This window comes from Heterocephalus glaber, unplaced genomic scaffold (assembly GCF_053883595.1).
Source record: "Heterocephalus glaber isolate CG9 unplaced genomic scaffold, H.glaber_assembly_v1.0 deba00000809, whole genome shotgun sequence".
NCBI classification, from domain to species: Eukaryota; Metazoa; Chordata; class Mammalia; order Rodentia; family Bathyergidae; genus Heterocephalus; species Heterocephalus glaber.
This window is the reverse complement of record NW_028258163.1, coordinates 4,125,400-4,143,964: the sequence shown is the minus strand read 5'-3', so window position 1 is coordinate 4,143,964 and position 18,565 is coordinate 4,125,400. Positions and strand designations below refer to the sequence as shown.

The 18,565-nt window shown below is 43.7% G+C and overlaps 2 protein-coding genes, 1 non-coding gene and 1 pseudogene across 3 annotated transcripts in view; 2 read left to right on the top strand and 2 right to left on the bottom strand.

The window, feature by feature from the left end:
• Positions 1-33: 33 nt before the first annotated feature.
• On the top strand, positions 34-3,989 carry Rpusd2 (RNA pseudouridine synthase domain containing 2). Its single transcript, XM_004861567.3, has 3 exons — positions 34-676; positions 1,833-2,129; positions 2,955-3,989. The coding sequence occupies exons 1-3, from the start codon at positions 71-73 to the stop codon at positions 3,687-3,689; spliced, it is 1,638 nt and encodes a 545-aa protein (XP_004861624.2). The 5' UTR covers positions 34-70; the 3' UTR covers positions 3,690-3,989.
• Positions 3,990-11,631: 7,642 nt separating this feature from the next.
• LOC101714341 (sperm flagella and cilia-associated protein 2-like) lies at positions 11,632-13,392 on the bottom strand (annotated as a pseudogene).
• Positions 13,393-16,319: 2,927 nt separating this feature from the next.
• The window catches only part of Knl1 (kinetochore scaffold 1), a 69,949-nt gene continuing 67,703 nt past the window's right edge, over positions 16,320-18,565 (top strand). The window contains exons 1-2 of the mRNA XM_021241894.2: positions 16,320-16,331; positions 17,895-18,145. Of these exons, the coding sequence (XP_021097553.2) occupies positions 16,320-16,331; positions 17,895-18,145 (263 nt within the window). The remainder of the gene's footprint in view (positions 16,332-17,894; positions 18,146-18,565) is intronic.
• On the bottom strand, positions 17,333-17,414 carry Trnas-gcu (transfer RNA serine (anticodon GCU)). Its single transcript has one exon. It is a non-coding gene; the product is annotated as a tRNA-Ser (tRNA).

The window sequence follows — 18,565 nt, the reverse complement described above, 5'->3', positions numbered from 1 at the left end:
TGTCCTCATCGATTGGCTGGTGCTGAGTGACGCCATCAAAACGCGACGCTGGCGCGGTATCCGCGCGATCATGCGCCTGGGTGCCCACGGCCGTCTGGGGTTTCTTGTACGGTGGTGTTTCGACCCCCGGCCCCTCAGGTTTGTCAGGACTTTGGGTAGCTGTAGGAGCCCGATGGCAGAAACACTGTCGACAGGAGTCGAGACAGCGGGCGGCCTGAGGGCTCCGGCTCAGCAAAACGGAGACGGTGGTAGCGATGCGAGGGGCGAGCCGCTACTGGGGCCCCCGGAACCAGCGGGCCCTGTAACCGAACCGACGCTCAGGACCGGGGAGCAGTCGTCGACTCCAGCCGCCGACCCAGGCAAGCGGAAGAAGCGGCGAGGCGCAACTGGGGAGCGCGTCGTCCCACCCCCGAAGAAGCGGCGAACTGGAGTCAGCTTTGGTAATGAGCACTTCGCCGAAACCAGTTACTACTTTGAGGGCGGCCTGCGCAAGGTGCGACCCTATTACTTCGACTTTCAGACCTACTGCAAAGGCCGCTGGGTGGGCCACAGTTTGCTGCACGTCTTTAGCACTGAGTTCCGAGCCCAGCCGCTGGCCTACTACGAGGCGGCGGTACAGGCGGGCCGCCTGCACCTCAACGAGGAGCCAGTGCAGGACCTCAGCGTCACGCTCAAGGTGAAGTTCTGGGGACACACCTTTCTGTAACGCTGGCTCACCATGGTTGTGAAGAGAGGCAAGGCAATTTCAGCTTTTAGCGACTCCCTTTTCCATCCCAATTTTGCAAACCACAGGTCTGGTCTAATTCTCCCATTTGACAGATAAGGAAACTGAGACTCAGAGTAGGTCAGTAACTTGCCCAAGGGCATGTCATGAGCCGTGGCAATCTAGGTGTAGAGTCCAGATCTCTGCATTTAACAGGTTGGTGTTTTTTCAAGGTCGTAAGTGATGATTTATGGAGCTTTTCCCTCTGTTTAAAAGAAATTTACTGCTGGTTGTGATATCCTACGCCTGTAATCCCAGTCCTCTGGAGGCAGGAGGATCACTGTGATTTCGAGGCCAACCTGACCTGAACTACATAGGGAGACCCTGTCTCAAAAAAAAGCCCCAAAGGGGCCTGGGATTTAGCTCAGTGATTCTGCCCCTGCCTCGAAAGCGCAAGATCCCGAATTCCGGTACCAAAAAAGCCCAAAGCCAGGCATGATGGGGCAGGCCTGTAATCCCAGCACTTGGGAGGCTGAGGCAGGAGAATTGCCGTGAGTTTGAGGCCAGCCTGGGCTACATAGTGAGTTCAGGGCAGCCTGAACCACATAGTAAGACCCTCTCCAAAAAAAAAAGCCCCCAAAACAAAGGAAGTTTACTTTTACAATACAATTTTTTTTTGTAAAATATATATCAGTAGGTAAAACCAAAAATCCATAATCTCATCTCCCAGAGATATAATCATTAACCTTTGTTTGTATTTTTACACAATGAGAAAACATACAATGCAACACTGCTTTCTTTCTTTCTTTTTTTTTTTTGTATCAGGGATCGAACTCAGAACCTTGCCACCTGCAAGGCGGGTACAGTGCCACTGAGCTAAATCCCCAGCATTTTCGTTGTGGTTTTTTTTGGTACTGGGAATCGAACTCCAGACCTTGCTCTTTTGAGGCAGGTGCCGGAACCACTGAGCTAAATCCCTGGGCGCCCCCCACCCCCAGCATTTTCATTCTTTATCTGCTTGAGCATGTACTATTCTTCCATGTCAGTAATGCACAGGAGGCTGGGTGTGAAATTGACTGATTACAGACTGCTGGCTTTTAGGCTGACTGGTTACCTATGTTTTTGGCAGGACAATGACTTCTTGAGGAACACAGTGCACAGGCATGAGCCACCAGTCACAGCAGAGCCTATTCGCCTGCTAGCTGAGAATGAAGATGTGGTAGTTGTAGATAAGCCTTCCTCTATTCCTGTCCACCCCTGTGGTCGTTTCCGACACAACACAGTCATCTTCATCCTAGGCAAGGAACACCAACTGAAGGAGCTACGCCCATTGCATCGGCTTGACCGCCTAACCTCAGGGGTGCTCATGTTTGCCAAGACAGCTGCTGTCTCTGAGAGAATCCATGAGCAAGTTCGGAACCGGCAGGTGAGTCAGGCTGTCTCCCACAGGCCACTTCCTGGACTCAGGAGTGGTCTATCCAAAGGGTGTAATGGAGTTCTAGATCTGAATTGGGCCTTGATATTTACCTGGCCAAGTGTCCTACTTTCAGGAAGGCTGGCACTTCAGGTACCAAAGATGGGTTATCCTGCATGTTTTTAAAGATCTTTAGAGATGCCATATGCTGCCTCTTTTGGTAGTTTGCTGTTTTAAAGTTTTACAGTACCAATGGGCTGGTGAAGGTTTTTATAAAGATTTTGGGGAAAGCCTGCTTGGTGGGAAAATTATGTATAAAGTTGGAGAAGCTTGGGTAAAAGAGCTTAATGATAGTGATCATGGACTTGAGATTTGAAATTCTGGATATGGATCATAATACATCTATTGAGTGCGTACTATGCATTCATTTATTGAGAACATGACAGGCTTAGTACCAAGCACATCAGAGCCCAATTTACTGAAGGCTTGTACCAGCCCTGCAAGGTAAATGTTTTTCTGAACTCATTTTCTAAATGAGTTAATGGGATTCAAAGAGGCTTTAAGTAATATACTCAAGAAGGGGCTGGGGATTTAGCTCAGTGGTTTCGCCGCCTGCTGCACAAGCGCAAGGACCCGAGTTCGATCCCCCTACCCAAAAAAAAAAAAAAAAAAAAAAAAAAGTAATATACCCAAGATTACAAAACTGACAAGTAAGTGGTGGAGCTGGGTTTTGAATCCTGTTTGATCTAACCGTGGGCATTCCTTATCACTCTGCAGAGAGTTTCAACTCCTTGAGTTAGGCTTTGTGCTGACTTTCTCGCTCTTCCTCCTGTGTAGCTGGAGAAAGAGTACGTGTGCCGAGTAGAAGGGGAGTTCCCCAACAATGAGGTGACCTGCAAGGAACCCATCCTAGTGGTATCTTACAAGGTAGGAGTGTGCCGGGTAGATCCTCGGGGTAAGCCCTGTGAGACCCTGTTCCAGAGATTGAGCTACAATGCCCACTCCAGTGTGGTACGGTGCCGGCCACTCACAGGCCGGACCCACCAGATTCGAGTTCACCTCCAGTTCCTGGGCCACCCCATTATCAATGACCCCATCTACAATTCACTTGCCTGGGGCCCTTCCCGAGGCCGAGGTGGCCACATTCCCAAGACAGATGAGGAGTTGCTTCGGGACCTGGTGACAGAACACCAGACCAAACAGAGCCTGGATGTGCTGGATCTCTGTGAGAGTGACCTGTCCCCAAGATTCCCAGACTCTACAGCTGCCTCCTCAGAGTTGGCCAAGGGCAACCTGGAAGAATTGATTACAGCTGCTCAGAAGATGGATGGAGTAGTTGAGGCACCCCCTCAGGATCTGGACACAATGATCTTGGTGCCTGAGGAGGCAGCTGAAACAGACGTTACGAATCAAGAGACAGACCCTCTCTGTACAGAGTGCCGGCTGGTGCGACAGGATCCCTTGCCCCAAGACCTTGTGATGTTCCTGCATGCCCTCCGCTATAAAGGGCCAGACTTTGAGTATGTTTCACCCATGCCTGCCTGGGCACAGGATGACTGGCAAGGGGACTGAGAGCTGTGGCTGATGGCATTGCTTCTTGGATTGGGACAGGGATGGGCAGGGACTTAGCCCATGGCCTGGTACTCAGGGTTTCTTCAGAAATGAGGGTGGGGACCGGGAATTTGGCTCAGTGGCTCTGCGCCTGCCTGGCAAGGGCAAAGTCCTGAGTTTGATCCCCAGTACCGAAAAAACAACAGAAATGAGGGTGGGCTCTAAAGGGACCCGTTCCTACCCTCCACCTACCTCCTCCCCTCTCCCTCCAGCTAGAATCTGGGTACTTTTTGCTTTGTAAATATATCCCTTTTTCTAACACCTGTGTGTCTGATTTTTTTACTGTTCGTATCTTTTTTAAATTGAGGTAAAATTCACATAATGAACCTCTTAAAAGTTACAGTTTAGTGACATGTAGTATATTCACAGTGTTTTGCAACCGTTACCTCATATAGTTCCAAAACACTTTTCTCATCCTAAAAGGAAACCTGTAGTATTAAACAGCCATTCCCTATCCCCCTACCCCTAGCCCCTAATAACCATTAATTAATGTTTGTCTTAATGGATTTGTCTATTCTTGAGATTTATATAGGTAGAATCATATACTATGGGACCTTTTGTGTCTTTCACTTAGCATAATGTTTTCAAGAGTCATCTAATTTGTAGCAGTATGCCTTCATTTTTTATGACAATATTCTGTTGCATGGGTATACCATATGTTGTGTATCCATATATCAGCCGATGAATAATTAGATTATTTCTACTTTTTGGCTATTGCAAATAGTGCTGCTATGAATATTTGTGCTTCACAAGTTTTTTGTACATGTTTTCAGTTCTTTTGAAATTCCAAGAGTGGCAGGGCCAGGGATTTAGCTCAGTGGTTTCAGCACCTGCCTCACAAGTGCAAGGTCCCAAGTTCAATCCCCAGTACCAAAAAAAAAAAAAAAATTCCAAGAGTGGAATTGGTTGGTCAGATGGTAAATCTGTGTTTAACTTTTGAGGAACCACCAAATTGTTCTCCACAGTGACTGAATAATTGAACATTCCCACCAGCAGTGCACAAGGGATTGCAGCTTTTCCACATCCTCATCAACACTTGTTATTTTTTGTTGTTTTGAATATAGTCATCCTAGTGTGAGTGAAGTGGTATATAATTGTAGTCATGTAGTCTACACATTGTTTGGTTGTATTCTCTTTGTATTTTGGCTATGAGATCCTTCTCAATGACAAAATGACCAAAAACTCAAGTTAAAAGTGGTCAGAGAATTGGCTGGGCAGTTGGTGCACACCTGTAATCCCAGGTACTTGGGAGGCATGAGAGTCACCAATTTTGAGGCCAGCCTAGGCAACTTAGACCCTGCCTCAAAGTGAAAAATAAAATGGGCTGAGGCAGGAGGATTGCCATGAGTTTGAAGTCAGCCAGAAGTACATAGTGAGTTCAAGTCCAGCCAACCTGAACTACAAAAGAAGACTGTCTCCAAACAAAAACCATAAAAAGGCTGAGGTAATAGCTCAATGGTAGAGCATCCCAGGGTTCAAGCCCCAATACTACATAAATCAATCAATCAATCAATAAATGTATCAACACTCAAAAAACAATAGCCTTCTTGTACACAAATAACAGACAGAGAGAATTAGGGAAACAATTCCTTTTATAATAGCATCCAAAAAAATGAAATATCTAGGAATCAGTCTAACAAAGGAAGCAAAAGACCTCTACACTGAAAATGATAGCACTCTGAAAAAGGAGATCGAGGAGGATATAAGAAAATGGAAAGACATCCCTTGTTCCTGGGTAGGAAGAACCAATAAAGTGAAATGGCCATACTTCCAAAACTGCTATATAGATTTAATGCAATGCTGATTGAAATTCCAACAATATACTTCACAGAACTAGAGAAAATCCAAAAATTCATTTGGAACCAGAAGAGACCTAGAATAGCAAAAGCAATTCTGGGCAACAGAGATGTGGCTGGGGGTATCACAATCCCCAACTTGAAACTATACTGCAAAGCCACTGTGATAAAAATGTCGTACTGGCAAAGAAACAGACCTGAGGCTCAGTGGAATAGATTAGAAGATGCAGAAACAACTTCAGACATACTCAGCCACCTCATCTTTAACAAAGGAGCCAACCACCCTCACTGGAGGAAAGATAGCCTTTTTAATAAATGGTGGAAAAACTGGATTTCAACCTGCCAAAGATTAAAACTAGACCCCTATCGGGCCGGGGATTTGGCTCAGTGGTTTTGCTGCCTGCTGTGCAAGCGCAAGGACCCGAGTTTGATCCCTGGTACCAAAAAAAACTAGACCCCTATCTATCACCATGCACTAAACTAAGATCAAAGTGGATGAAAGATCTAAATATTAAGACAGAAACACTAAACTTGCTGGAAGATAAGTTAGGTAGAACTCTTAAAGACACTGGCATAGGAAAAGACTTTATGAACAAAACCTCAGTAGCATGGGAACTAGCACAAAGAATCAAGAACTGGTATTTCATCTTATTAAAAAGCTTCTGCACTGGAAGAGAAACCACCAATAGAGCTAAGAGACAACCTACAATGTAGGAAAAATTTTTTACCAGCTGTACTTCAGACAAAGGACTACTATCTAGAATATATAAAGAACTTAAAAAAAATCAGACCCCCCCCCCAGATTTAAAGACCCAATTCAAAAATGGGCATCTGAAATGAACAGACATTTCTCAGGCAAAGAAGTAAAAGCAGCAAATAAACACATGAAAAAATGTTCAACATCACTGGTCATTTGAGAGATGCAGATGAAAACAACACGGAGATTCCACCTCACCCCAGAAAGAATGGCTGCTATCAAGAAATCAACCAATAACATGCTGGTGGGGGTGTGGGGAGAAAGGAACCCTTCTCCATTGCTGGTGGGAGTGTAGACTGGTGCAACCACTGTGGAAATCAGTATGGAGATACCTCAAAGAACTAGGACTAGAGGTCCCACTTGACCCAGCCATTCCCCTGCTGGGTAGCTTCCCAAAAGAATTAAAAGAATCATACCACAGCGATATATGTGTACCCATGTTTATATTAGCACAGTTTGTAATAGCTAAAGCTTGGAAACAGCCTGCGCGCCCGTCAACTGGAAACTGGATAAAGAAGATGTGGGGTTTTTAAAATATAAAATGGAGTACTACTCAGCCATGAAGAATGACATACTAGAGACATTTATAGCTAAGTGGATGCACATTGAGGCTATACTCTTAAGTGAAATAAATAGGACACACGTGTAAATACTGAATAGTTTCTCTGGTGTGAGAAATTGAAAGTGTAAATAAGGATTAAAATGATTAAAACAAATAATTGATAATTTGAAATAGGAAGAAAAGGTCCAAAGGGCTAGGGGAAGTGGGAGGGGAAGGGGAAAGGAAAGAAAGGAAATGAAAAATTATGAGAAAAGGAAAAAATGGAAACAAAGTCTTTGTAAATAGAGAAAGGTGGAGGGGGTGAAGGGAGGGCAGGGAATGGGGAAAAAATAAAAACCAAGATACATGATGTACAGGTACAAGTACCCAATGATAAATGTAAATTATTGTATACCTAAAATGTACCAATAAAAGAATTTAAGGAAAATAAATAAGTGTAAAGGACTTGAGTAGATATTTACCAAGCATAAATGTCTAGAAAAATTGGCGCTGGGGATTTAGCTCAGTGGTTCCACCGCCTGCCCTGCAAGTGCAAGGACCCGAGTTCGATCCCCGGTACCAAAAAAAATAAAAAGAAAAAGAAAAATGATGATTATTCATCAATAGAGAAATGCAAATCAAAACTGTGATACTAATATAAGGATAGACATACAGATTAATAAAATCAGGAGTCCAGAAATAAGAGCATACATACATATTTATCTTTATATCCATTTATTTAGGAAACTGCCTTACCTGTAAACTTATAACCAGTAAATCACAGTTTTGGAAAAATCATGCAGGAGGAAGGAGAAAGACAAATCTAAGGATCTTAAAAAAGAACAAAGGTCGTACATTTGCAACAGTGTGGGGTACTTCCTCCTTTCTTCTTCCCTGTCCCTATTCCAGAACACTAATAGCCACCACTATCAAAGTTGCTTCCTCACCTTACTGAAAGCTTTTTGTAAGGAGAAACATTGTTTTAATGAAATCTTTATTGTACAAGATTTATTAAAAAAACACAGCTTGGGAGTCCACTCTTCCTATGGAACATGGTTATTCCAAGAATTCATGTAGAAGAAGAGGCCTAGAATAGAGCCTTGGCAAGATTCTTGGCCAACCCAAATGAAAAACCCAGAACATGGGGCTGTTTCAGAGGTGGCTGGATCTAGAGTGTATGATGCTAGGATTAAAGGTGTGTGATTACTAAACCAGTACCCTGATTGGTTTCGTACCATCCTAATCCCCGCAGTTTTAGATAGAGTATCCAAGAGGCCAAAAGAAGCTGCTGGAGTCCCTTGCTTGCTTTGATACCTTCTGCCCACCATAAACTGGTTCCCCTCTTCGCTGCCTGTCTGCCATGCCACCCTGCCTTGGAGCCAGCTGATTATGGCAGGCGAGAATTCTACCACTGAACCACCAATGCTGATAATTATGGATTGAAACCTCTACAGACTGAGCTAAATAAACCTTTCTTCCTTTAACTTTGAGTGTCATATTTTGTCTCCACAATGAGAAAAGTAAGACAAATGGATTTGAAGTTCTAGATCTTTTGAATTTGCACACAAAACTTTGTTCATGTATAAACTTTTGTGAAGAAGGAGTATATAAAAAAAATTAAAAAAAATAAAAAAATAAAAGTTAATCTGGAATATCTTAATAAATGAAAAGAATCTAAAAAAGCAAAAAAACAACAAAAAAAGAAAGAGTATATAGGGCCAGGGATTTAGCTCAGTGGTTTCGCCGCCTGCTGCGCAAGCGCAAGGAACCGAGTTCAATCCCCGGTACCAAAAAAAAAAGAAAGAGTATATAATTCAGCCTATCCTTTAAAGCTGCCTTGTCCAAAACTGGCCATACATGCCTATTTTAAACTTATTAAAAGTAAATAAAATTTAACTTTCTGGCCCAAGAAAGCATTTTTATAGATGAATAATCAGGCTACCTTCGTAAATATGGTCTTGGAACTTCCATGATCACCCATATAAAGATCAAAGTATTTATGGGACCGGGGATTTAGCTCAGTGCTTCTGCCATCTACCTCACAAATGCAAGGTCCTGAGTTTGATCCCTGGTACCAAAAACAAACATACAAAACAACAAAGTATTTATATGCTGTATGCTTTTTAGTTGTCAGTGCTGTGAAGGCAAAAGTGCTTTCTACGTTGGTTACCTGCGGTATTGGCACCAGGGAGTGAACAGATGCATGTGCTGGAAATAGACTAATGCTGTACTGCTATCATAGTATAAAACTATGCCGCTAGCATAGCATGTTAGGTGTGTTTCTGCATGTTTGCTTAAAATCCTCTCTGTGTAAGCCACTTTGTTAGGCTTCTGTTGAGGGAGGTAGACTGCAATTTCTTCTTCTGTCTAAAACTCTCCTGCCAAGAAAATGTCCCCTGTCCAGCTCAACATGAATGGACGCAGTGGACACTCTACTGGTCATCTGTCAGCTATGACTTAGTACAAGACTGGTAGACAATTACCGACCTTGAAACACATGTTCCATTTGTAGAAAGAAGAAATAAAAACAGTTTAATTCTCAATGTGTAGTTTCACTTTTATAGTAAAAATAAGAATCTGTAGTACTTTTCACTTCAGGCTATTCTGGTTTTGTTTTTGCTTTTTTGAGACAGGGTCTCACTATGCAGTTCAGGCTGGTCTTGAACTCACTATGTAGCCCAGGTAGGCCTTGAACTCATGGCAATCCTCCTGCCTCAGCCTCCCAAGTGCTGGAATTACAAGTGTGTGCTACTACACCCAGCATAGCTATTCTGGTTTTAAAGGATAAGCTACAACTATGTGTTTTTCTGTGCTAATGTATTGCTTACTTTTGTACCCTGAGTAAAATCTGAGGTGTTTTGCAAGAAAAAACAAACAAAACAAAACCCCCAAAAGGTCTCTATACAAAATGAGTCAAGCAAGCTGGGCATAGTGGTACACACCTGTAATCCCAGCACTTGGGAGGCTACATAGTGAGTTCAAGGCCAGCTTGCACTACAAAGTGAGACCCTGTCTCAAAAACAAAAACCAAAACAAAACAAACCCAAAAGTTGCTAAGTTGCCCAGGCTGGACTTGAACTTGTGATCCTCCTGCTTCAGTCTCCCACAGTGCAGGAATTACAAGTATGTATCACCGCTCTTTGGAAATACATCTATAAGACTTTTTTGTTTGTTTTTATGTGGTTGTCTTAGTTACTTTTCTCATTCCTGAGACAAAATGTCAAATACTCAAAGGAGGAAAGGTTTATTATAGCTCACAGTTTGTAGAGGTTTCAGTCCATAGTTGGCTGGCTCTGAGGCAGGGTCACATAGCCGAGGGGTATCACAGAGAAGAAAGAGCCCATGGTGTGGCAGGTAGAAGGCAACAAGCAACAGCAGCAGCTATTATAGTGGGGTAAATATCTTCTTATGAGTGCTTAAAGCTCCTGGAATGACTTGAGCAAAGAAAAATGTCTTGGGTTGGTGTCACAGACTTCTGGATAGTGAGAGACTGAATTCATTTCTGTTCTTACCTTCCTCTCAAAACCAATCTCTGCTAATCTTAGAACTTGGGGTCCAAGATTTCACATTCTTCCTTCAGAGCTGTGTCACATAAGGGTTGCTGACATATAACTTGCCTGGGCTGTGGACTGTTGTCAAACACTGCACATTTTCCCCAGAAAACCTCATTGTTAACAGAGAGAATAAGTCTCCCTAAAATTGGACCCAGAGCAAAAAAAAGATCCATTTCCGCACAGGCAAATAGTGAGAAAGGAATAGCCAGGCATGGCGGCCCATGTCTGTAATCCCAGCACTCTGGGATCCTGAGGCAGGAGAATCACAAGTTCAAGCCCACCCTGCATGACTTAGACCCTGTCTCAAATTTAAGCCGGGGGGTGGGGGGCATTGGCAATATAGCTCAATTTGAAGACCCTGGCTTCAATCCCCAGTACCGAAACAGGGGAGGGGAGGGCAGAGGGTATAAAGAACAGGGGGGAAGGGAAAGAGAGAGGAAGAGACACAGACAGAATATCTTGGTGATATAACTGTTCAGTGGTTATTTCTCATGGTCTCCCAGAGATTGAAGAGTTCTGCAATAGTTCAGGAAGAAGCTTGGTACTGATGGAGAATGATTTCTTTGCATTGTTTATTCTTTTTAATTTTGCAATCAAACTTTAATTTCCTTCTGAAGTCAGTAGAAGCACATATTTTAGTCATATAAGCTTAAGTTATAATAAATGTAATTACTTATATTCTTTTTCTTCACTCGCTGTTGCAAAAGTTTCTTTTAGTTTCTGGCGTAAAGGCCAGCATTGATTTTTATCAAAATATTTTCTGGTTCTGAAAACCACTGTTCCAACAAATGCCAGCTGTCCAAGAAGCCTGTAAGTCTATTTCGTATGTGATCTGTTAAGTTCTGGTACCCATGCTTGTCTTGGTTTTCAGCAGTGCCATGCTGACCAATATCTTTATGAGCCATTTTGTGTGAAAATTCTTCGACTATGATATCATTCATTCGACTCAGCAAGAAAGTATCTTAAATATCTAGTAATATGACAAAATCAAATGCAGGAGAGGAAAGAGGTACTCTCCACCTTCTTTCTGAATTGGTAGGTCCTCACTGGCTTTTTCATTGTCATAAAATGCTTGGATAGCTTCTTGGACAAGAGTGTCCATACAAAGAACCTGAATAGGAAACTCTCTTTGTAGTGTCTTTAAAGTGAGTTCTCTCACTAAGTGTTTTCCCCACTAAGTGTTTTCCTACTAGGTGTTTTCATTTAATAGCAAATGAAGGAAGTTCTGTTGACTCAACTTGAGGAGGAGGAAGAGATTTTTCAATGAGACTGTGACGTGCATGGCCCAGTATGGAATTGTTGGAGGGTGGAAAATTATCTGTCATTTCTTCTAGTACAACCCACTCTCCAACCATGTTCTTATATTATATATAATCTTTGCTATCTAGCAAGTCTGTTTTATCCAGTTCTCTAAGTTGTTCTTCAAAGGGATTAACATGCTTAATATGCTTAATAGAGGTTTGTTCATATATAGGCTTTCCATTATAAAAAACAATTCCTTCCAATCATGCATCATCTTAAGTGGAATCAGATTGTCAACATTCAATAGCCTGCCACTTTATTGGACAAATAAAGTATTTGATTCAAAATTCCTCCACAAATTTGATAATGCTTTCTATAGCAAGCCTGAACTTTTTCCACAGCAATCTGTTCATAAACTTCTTTTTCTCTGAATATTTGTTCTTCAAAATCAATCTTAGCTTGTTTTGCCAAAGCCGCTTCTTGATCAAGAGCATCCTGGAAATCTTTAAATCATCTTTCCTCATATTAAATTCTGTTTTGCCATAAAACCTCCTTTTCATGCTGAACATGCACGAGCTGCACAGCAATCCTGCGCTCCTGTTGGGACTGTCGTATGAGCCCGTGTATCAGCTGCTCCTCACGGTAAGCCTCCTCCTGTGCTTCATGGACGATGAATTGGTCCATTAACAACCTCCGCTGTCTTTTCTCTCTTTGCTCTGGTGCAAAAGCATCTTCTTCTAGGCGCTTCTGGATTTTTTTTAATGTAGTCATCATCTGAGTCAGTAGTTGTATGGTGTGCTGTATCTAAACCAGTCTTGGATGCATTTTCTTTCCCCTGGAGATCCTTTTTTATTAATGCTTTAAACTTCATGATCTCATCAGTGACATGTGCTGCCTCCTGTTGCTTTTTTTTTTAAATCATTTTTTGGGCCTCAAGTGCTTTCAGAGTGTGATTGGATACAGGTTTAGGACTCTGTATGGTAGCTGCTTGGATTTTGGCCATTATTTCATTTTGTTGTCTTCTGTTTAAAGTGTTGCTCTTGGGCAGCCTCAATTTTATGAGGTTTTTTTTGTTTGTTTGTTTGGTTTTGCTGTACAGGGTATTGAACTCAGGACCTTGTGGTTGCAAGGGAGGTGCAGTGCCACTGAGCTAAATCCCCAGCCCCTAGCCTCACTTGTCATGTTTTGAAATTTTAAGCTTGCCAGAGGCTGTGTGGTTCGTATTTGTACTCCAGCCAGCTCACTTTTCTTTCTTTTCTGAAGAGTTTTATTTCTGTTCCAGGCTTTTCTGTGATGATGCTTTGGGCCATATTATCAAACTTCACACCCAGAAGTTGAAGCGTTGGCTCCAAGTGGGAAAGATTGTTAAGTCTGACTATTGAAATCCTACTGTCTGAAAATTCTGAAAAGTGTCCCTGAAGTTCAAATTTGTGCAGAATGTCTCTAGTCAGCCACTAGAAAACTCCTTTGCAAATGACTTTCGATCTGCTAATCACGGAGAATGCTGTCTTCAATTCTTCTGGCACCAGATCTTCATGGGATCAAGCGGGGGAAGGAAGGGGGACAGGGGGAAAGGCAGAGGTCTTTTAGGTCTTGGTAAATTGCTCAGGCTGGCCTCAAACTTGCTATCCTCCTGCCTCTCAGAGTGCTGGCATAACAGGCATGTGCCACCACACTCACCTGAGACTTCTTTTAAAGAAAACAATCCACACACCTTCCATTTGTAGAAACTGGACCCACTGATAGTCCTTTCCAATTTTTCATAAGAAGTCATCATTGCAAGAAGCTAGCAAAGATCAGAAAGTGGTGCAGCCCTGCTGATCTCAAGTGAGCTTGTGATTTCCACATAGCCCGCCTGCTGGGAAAATACCCAATGGCAATGGGAGCATCTACAGATCCAGAGAGAGGCAAGTGATGGTACAGAGACTGGTAAGGGAGGTGGAGAGGGCTGCAGATTGCAAGGCTGGGGGAGTTTGTTGCTGGGGATGAGCAGGTGCAACCCAGAGACAGGCTGGGGTGGAGGGCAGCTCTGCCTGTTCCAGCAGGTGAGCAGGGCTAGCATCTGCAAGGGTACGGTAGACCCTTGCCAGACCAGCCCTGGTTTATGGAAAGGTAAAAGGTTCAGGGAAAGGTCCCCTGGTGATTTCAGAAGGTTCTGCCTGTGTGATGGTATGTGCCGTAATCCCAGCACTGGGAGGCTGAGGAAGGAGATCGAAAGTTAGAGCCCAACCTGAGTAATTTAGGGATTCAGTGAGACCCTGTCTCAAAAAAAAAAAAGGCTGGGGGCACGGGAAATGTAGCTCATTGGCACAGCATCTACCTGGCAAGCAAAAGTCCCTGAGTTTGATTTCTGCTACCAAAAAAAGAAAAAAAAAGGCTGGGGATGCTAATGCTAATGCATGTAATCTGAAGATCTTTGCAAGTTCAAGGCCAGCCTGAACTACACTGGAGACTCTGTTTCAACAACAATCAAACAAAAATAAACAAACTTAAAGAATGAAGGGAGCAGGGTAGGAATTTAGCTCAGGTAATGACTTGGGTTCAGGGCCGGGGATTTAGCTCAGTGGTTTCACCTGCTGCGCAACTGCAAGGACCCGAGTTCGATCCCCGGTACCAAACAAAACAAAACAAAAGACTTGGGTTCAAGCCCAAGTATAATAATAATAATAATGTCTCTTAATCTTTTTTGTAACCCAGATCCCTTTGCCAATCTAGTGAAGCCCATGTATCTCTTCTCAGAAAGTTTATGTTTTGTTTTGCTTTGTTTTTGCAGTACCGGGATTGAACCCAGGTCCTTGCACATGATAAGCAAGTGCTCTACCCGAGCTACATCTCCAGGAGAAAGCTGTTTATAAATCCATAAAACTATGTTGGAATACAAAGGCAACAAAGTATACTATAATACAACTATCAAAATGTTTTTAAGTTTGCATTATAATAGTGTAATTTAATTATTTAATTTTGGCTTTTTGAGACAAGAGTCTCTCACTATGTAGTTCAGTCTGACCTTGAACTCACTATGTATTCCAGGATGGCCTCGAACTCATGGTGATCCTCCTGCCTCAGCCTCCTGAGTACTGGGATTACAGGTGTGCGGCACCATGCCTGGCTCAATAATAGTGTAATATATGTATTTCTTCATGAACACATAACATCACAAGATCTAATAGTAAGTCTAGTAACTACCATAATTTTGACATAGTGATGAGCATTGTCTTCCTCTGTTTTCTGTGACTAAAACCAAAATCCTGAGACTGAGTAATTTTTTTTTTTTTTTTTGCTTGTAATGGTAGTACTGGAGTTTGACCTCAGGGCTTTCGCACTGAGCTACATCTACAGCCCTTCTTTTAATTTTTAATTTTGAGACAGGGTCTCACTAAGTCACTAAGTTACCCTGCTGGGCTCAAACTTTTGATCCTTCTGCCTTAGCCTGAGTGCTGGGATCCCAGGTATGTACCACCACACCGGGCTAAGACTGGGTAATTTATAAATAGAGGTTTATTTGGTTCCTGGTTCTAGAAGCTGGGAAATCCCGTGAGGGTTTTCTCTCTATGCCATAACATGGTGGAGGGCCCGACAGAGCAAACCTGCCAGAGAAGTGACTTTTATAATAGAACCACTCCTATGACAACCCGTTAGCCCGTGAGGATTTCATCCTCTCACAAGGGCCCTGCCTCACCTTCCAAAGGTCCCACCTCTTAACACTGCTGCATCAGGGACCAGAGTTCTATCACGTGAACTTTGGGGTCATGCTCATATCATAAGCCTAAAGCAGTAATAGTACTGTGATATAGAAGTATCTGATTTTTATTGGTAAAAAATTAAGGTTAATACTACTATACTTTCTTGTTTATCTAGGAAGTACTTTCAATTAGAGTATGAAAATCAGAGTGTTGGGGCTGGGGATTTAGCTCAGTGGTGCCGCCACCTGCCTCACAAACACAAGGTCCCGTGTTCAATCCCTGATAGCACCTTCCCCCCCCAAAAGTTATTAGCGAAAATCAGAGTGTAATCTCTTCCCTCAATCAAACAGCCACTAGGCAGGCCTGATTGTGCATGCCTGTAAACTCACCACTGTGGGAGGCTGCAGCAGAAGGATCACTAGCCAGATGTGGTGGTGCATGCCTATAATCCCAGCATTTGGGAAGTTGAGGCAAGAGGATTGCTGTGAGTTCAAAGCCAGTTTGAAGTACACAGTAACTACAACAAAAAAAGAGGATCACAAGATTAAACTCCTCCTGGGCAATTTAATGACAATTTAGTGATACCTTGTCTCAAAAAAAAAATTTAAGCAGGGGTGGGGAGGCACTGGTGATGTAGTTCAGTGCAAGGCCTTGTGTTCAGTCTCCAGAAACAAAACAACCAACAACCCCCGACCCCGGTTCTATCCACCAACCCTTAGGAATGAATGATGTTTGGGACATAAATAGGTGAATAGAAACCCTTCCTAGCAGCAGGGTACAGAATGAATTGGGAGAGCTAGGCTGAAGACAGGCGACCTAAAGTCCTCAGCTGATGAAGGCATCATTTCCTGGGGATCTGATCTAAGAAAGAATCTCGTGGAGTCAGCAGAGAAGCACTGCTGCCTCCCACCATCCCCAAACCTTGCAAAGGCAGCTGTCCTGTGCTGGGCTCTACAGTACTGTGCTGCAGGACACTTCACGGGGGAAAGAGCCTATCAGCCTGCCCTATAATAGAACGATGCAGCACCAGGTAGGATGGTAGTTAAAGGGCACAAGAGTATGACAGATTTGAGTTCCAGTCTCCTTTCTGCAATTTAGAAATTGTACAACCTTGGGCAAGTTAATCTTTCAGGATCTTCACCTGTGAAATAATATCTACTGCGATCACAGGCCCATGGTAGGTCAAAGTGATGTAACTCATGGAACGTGTGGCACCTATAGATAAGAGCTGGATTAATAAAGTGGTATAGTGTGGACTGAATGACTCTGCCTCAGTAACCTTGCAAGAAGGGAATCTACTCTTTTCTTGAACTTTGTTCCTCCTGGTTCTTCCATCTCAGGCTGAATCTAGGAGAGGATTTAACGGCTTTTCCCATCCTCTGGGAAGGAGGCCATGTTCCTAGTTGTCTTCAGTCTGGTTTTTTTTTTTAGACAGGGTCTCACTGTGTAGTTCAGGCTGGCCTTAAACTCACTCTGTAGCCCAGGCTAGCCCCGAATTCGTGGCAATCCTCCTGCCTCAGCCTCCCGAGTGCTGGAATGGCTCTGGTTTTCTAAACAATACAAAGGCTTACAATTCATTCAACACTCCCTTCCCTTGGTACTGGGAATTGAACACTGGGACCTTCATACTGAACTATATTCCTAGCCCTTTAATTTTTGAGACGGGGTCTTGCTAACTTTCCCAGGCTGGCCTCGAACCTGCGATTTTCCTCCCCCAGTCTCTCGAGTAGCAGGGTCAACACTTTTTAAATATTTCCTAGCATATTCATTTCTTGAGTACCTGTAACCCGAAAGAATCCTGAACAGTAGGTGTCGCAGTGGCTTTTGTAGTGAAATCTGGTATTTCATAATCAGGACGCATATTAAAACCCTAGAAGACTCGTAATAACGGAAACTTCTCAACTGGGAGCTAGACTATTTTACGTCTGGTCAGACTGAGGCTGGAAAGCGAAACAGAATATTCAATTATTTCCAGTCTCCAGTTACATTTATATTAATTGGTTAAAAAGTGGAGCAAAAAGATCTCATTATCGACGAGGATGGGATTCGAACCCACGCGTGCAGAGCACAATGGATTAGCAGTCCATCGCCTTAACCACTCGGCCACCTCGTCCCTGAGCCCTTTTTCTTCCTGGTAGCTATAGGGAGTGACACTGCAGGGATGTGACGCAATGTTGTGGAAGTCGCCATTTTGTACGGAAGTCTACTTACGAACACCACAGCAGATAATTGAAAGAAGATGGCCGCTCCCGGGATGTGAGGAAGTCTATAGTGAGGAGAGTTGAAGAAAATTCAATAGAAAACGAGGTAAACTTGAAGGAAACCGAGCTGGCACAGAGGCTAGCAAAGAAGTTTAATGCAAGGATTTTAGAGGCGGGTTCGGTGTGACGTCAAGGGGCGGGACCGCACGTAGAGGGGCTGTGCGCATGCGCCGCAGCTGGGCGGTTAGATTTGAACACTTCAGTGAGGCTGACTGGGTGTGGAGAGGTGACGTCTTTTCCGAGGGCCGCGCAGACCCCCAAACAATTTGAGCTGGTGGACTAAAGCGGGTAAGGAGAGGAGCCTTTCATTCTGGGCTCCTGGACAGTCCTAGGTTTTGTCTGAACCCACAGAAGGCTTTACGGTGGGAGGTGGGGCCCGCTTCGTCAGCCAGGCGGCCTCCGAAAGCGCCAGGCCCAAGGTGGTTGCCGCAGCCGCGGGGCTGGGTTCAGGCGTCCACGCCTCAGCTCGCGCTGTGCTGTCCCTTCCCCCGCTCGTCTCCGCCCGCCCTGGGGCCCGCGGTCGCCCGCCCGTCGCGCCATCTTCTGTCAAGGCTCCCGGTCCCCGGGCGTTTGTATTTCCGAAGTGAGTTTTTCTTGGCTGTAAATGAATTGACAGCGGTGAGTGATGTTTAAATTCTCGTTTGCCATGGCTTATTTACAGTGTCGGGTCTGAGTGCGCTTTTTGGTCGTTTGCAGGTATAACGTTAAAAAGTCAACATTAATGTGCCACAAAGTAATTTTCTAAAATCCTCTTTTCTTGCTGTTTATTTAAATACTAGAATTTGGAAAGAAAAATGATTGCTGATTGGAATTTTAAAGATAGGTTTATTAGGGGTTGACAGAGATGAAAGCTGTTGGATGAAGAACAAAGCAGAGGCTTATTCTAGATTTTAAGATTGAAGTCAGTTTCACTTTAGTGGAATTGGATCAGTCGTATTCCTCAGTTGTCTTACACCTCCGGCGGCTCGGAGCGGTGTTTTCAGTCCAGAAAAGGAAATGGTTA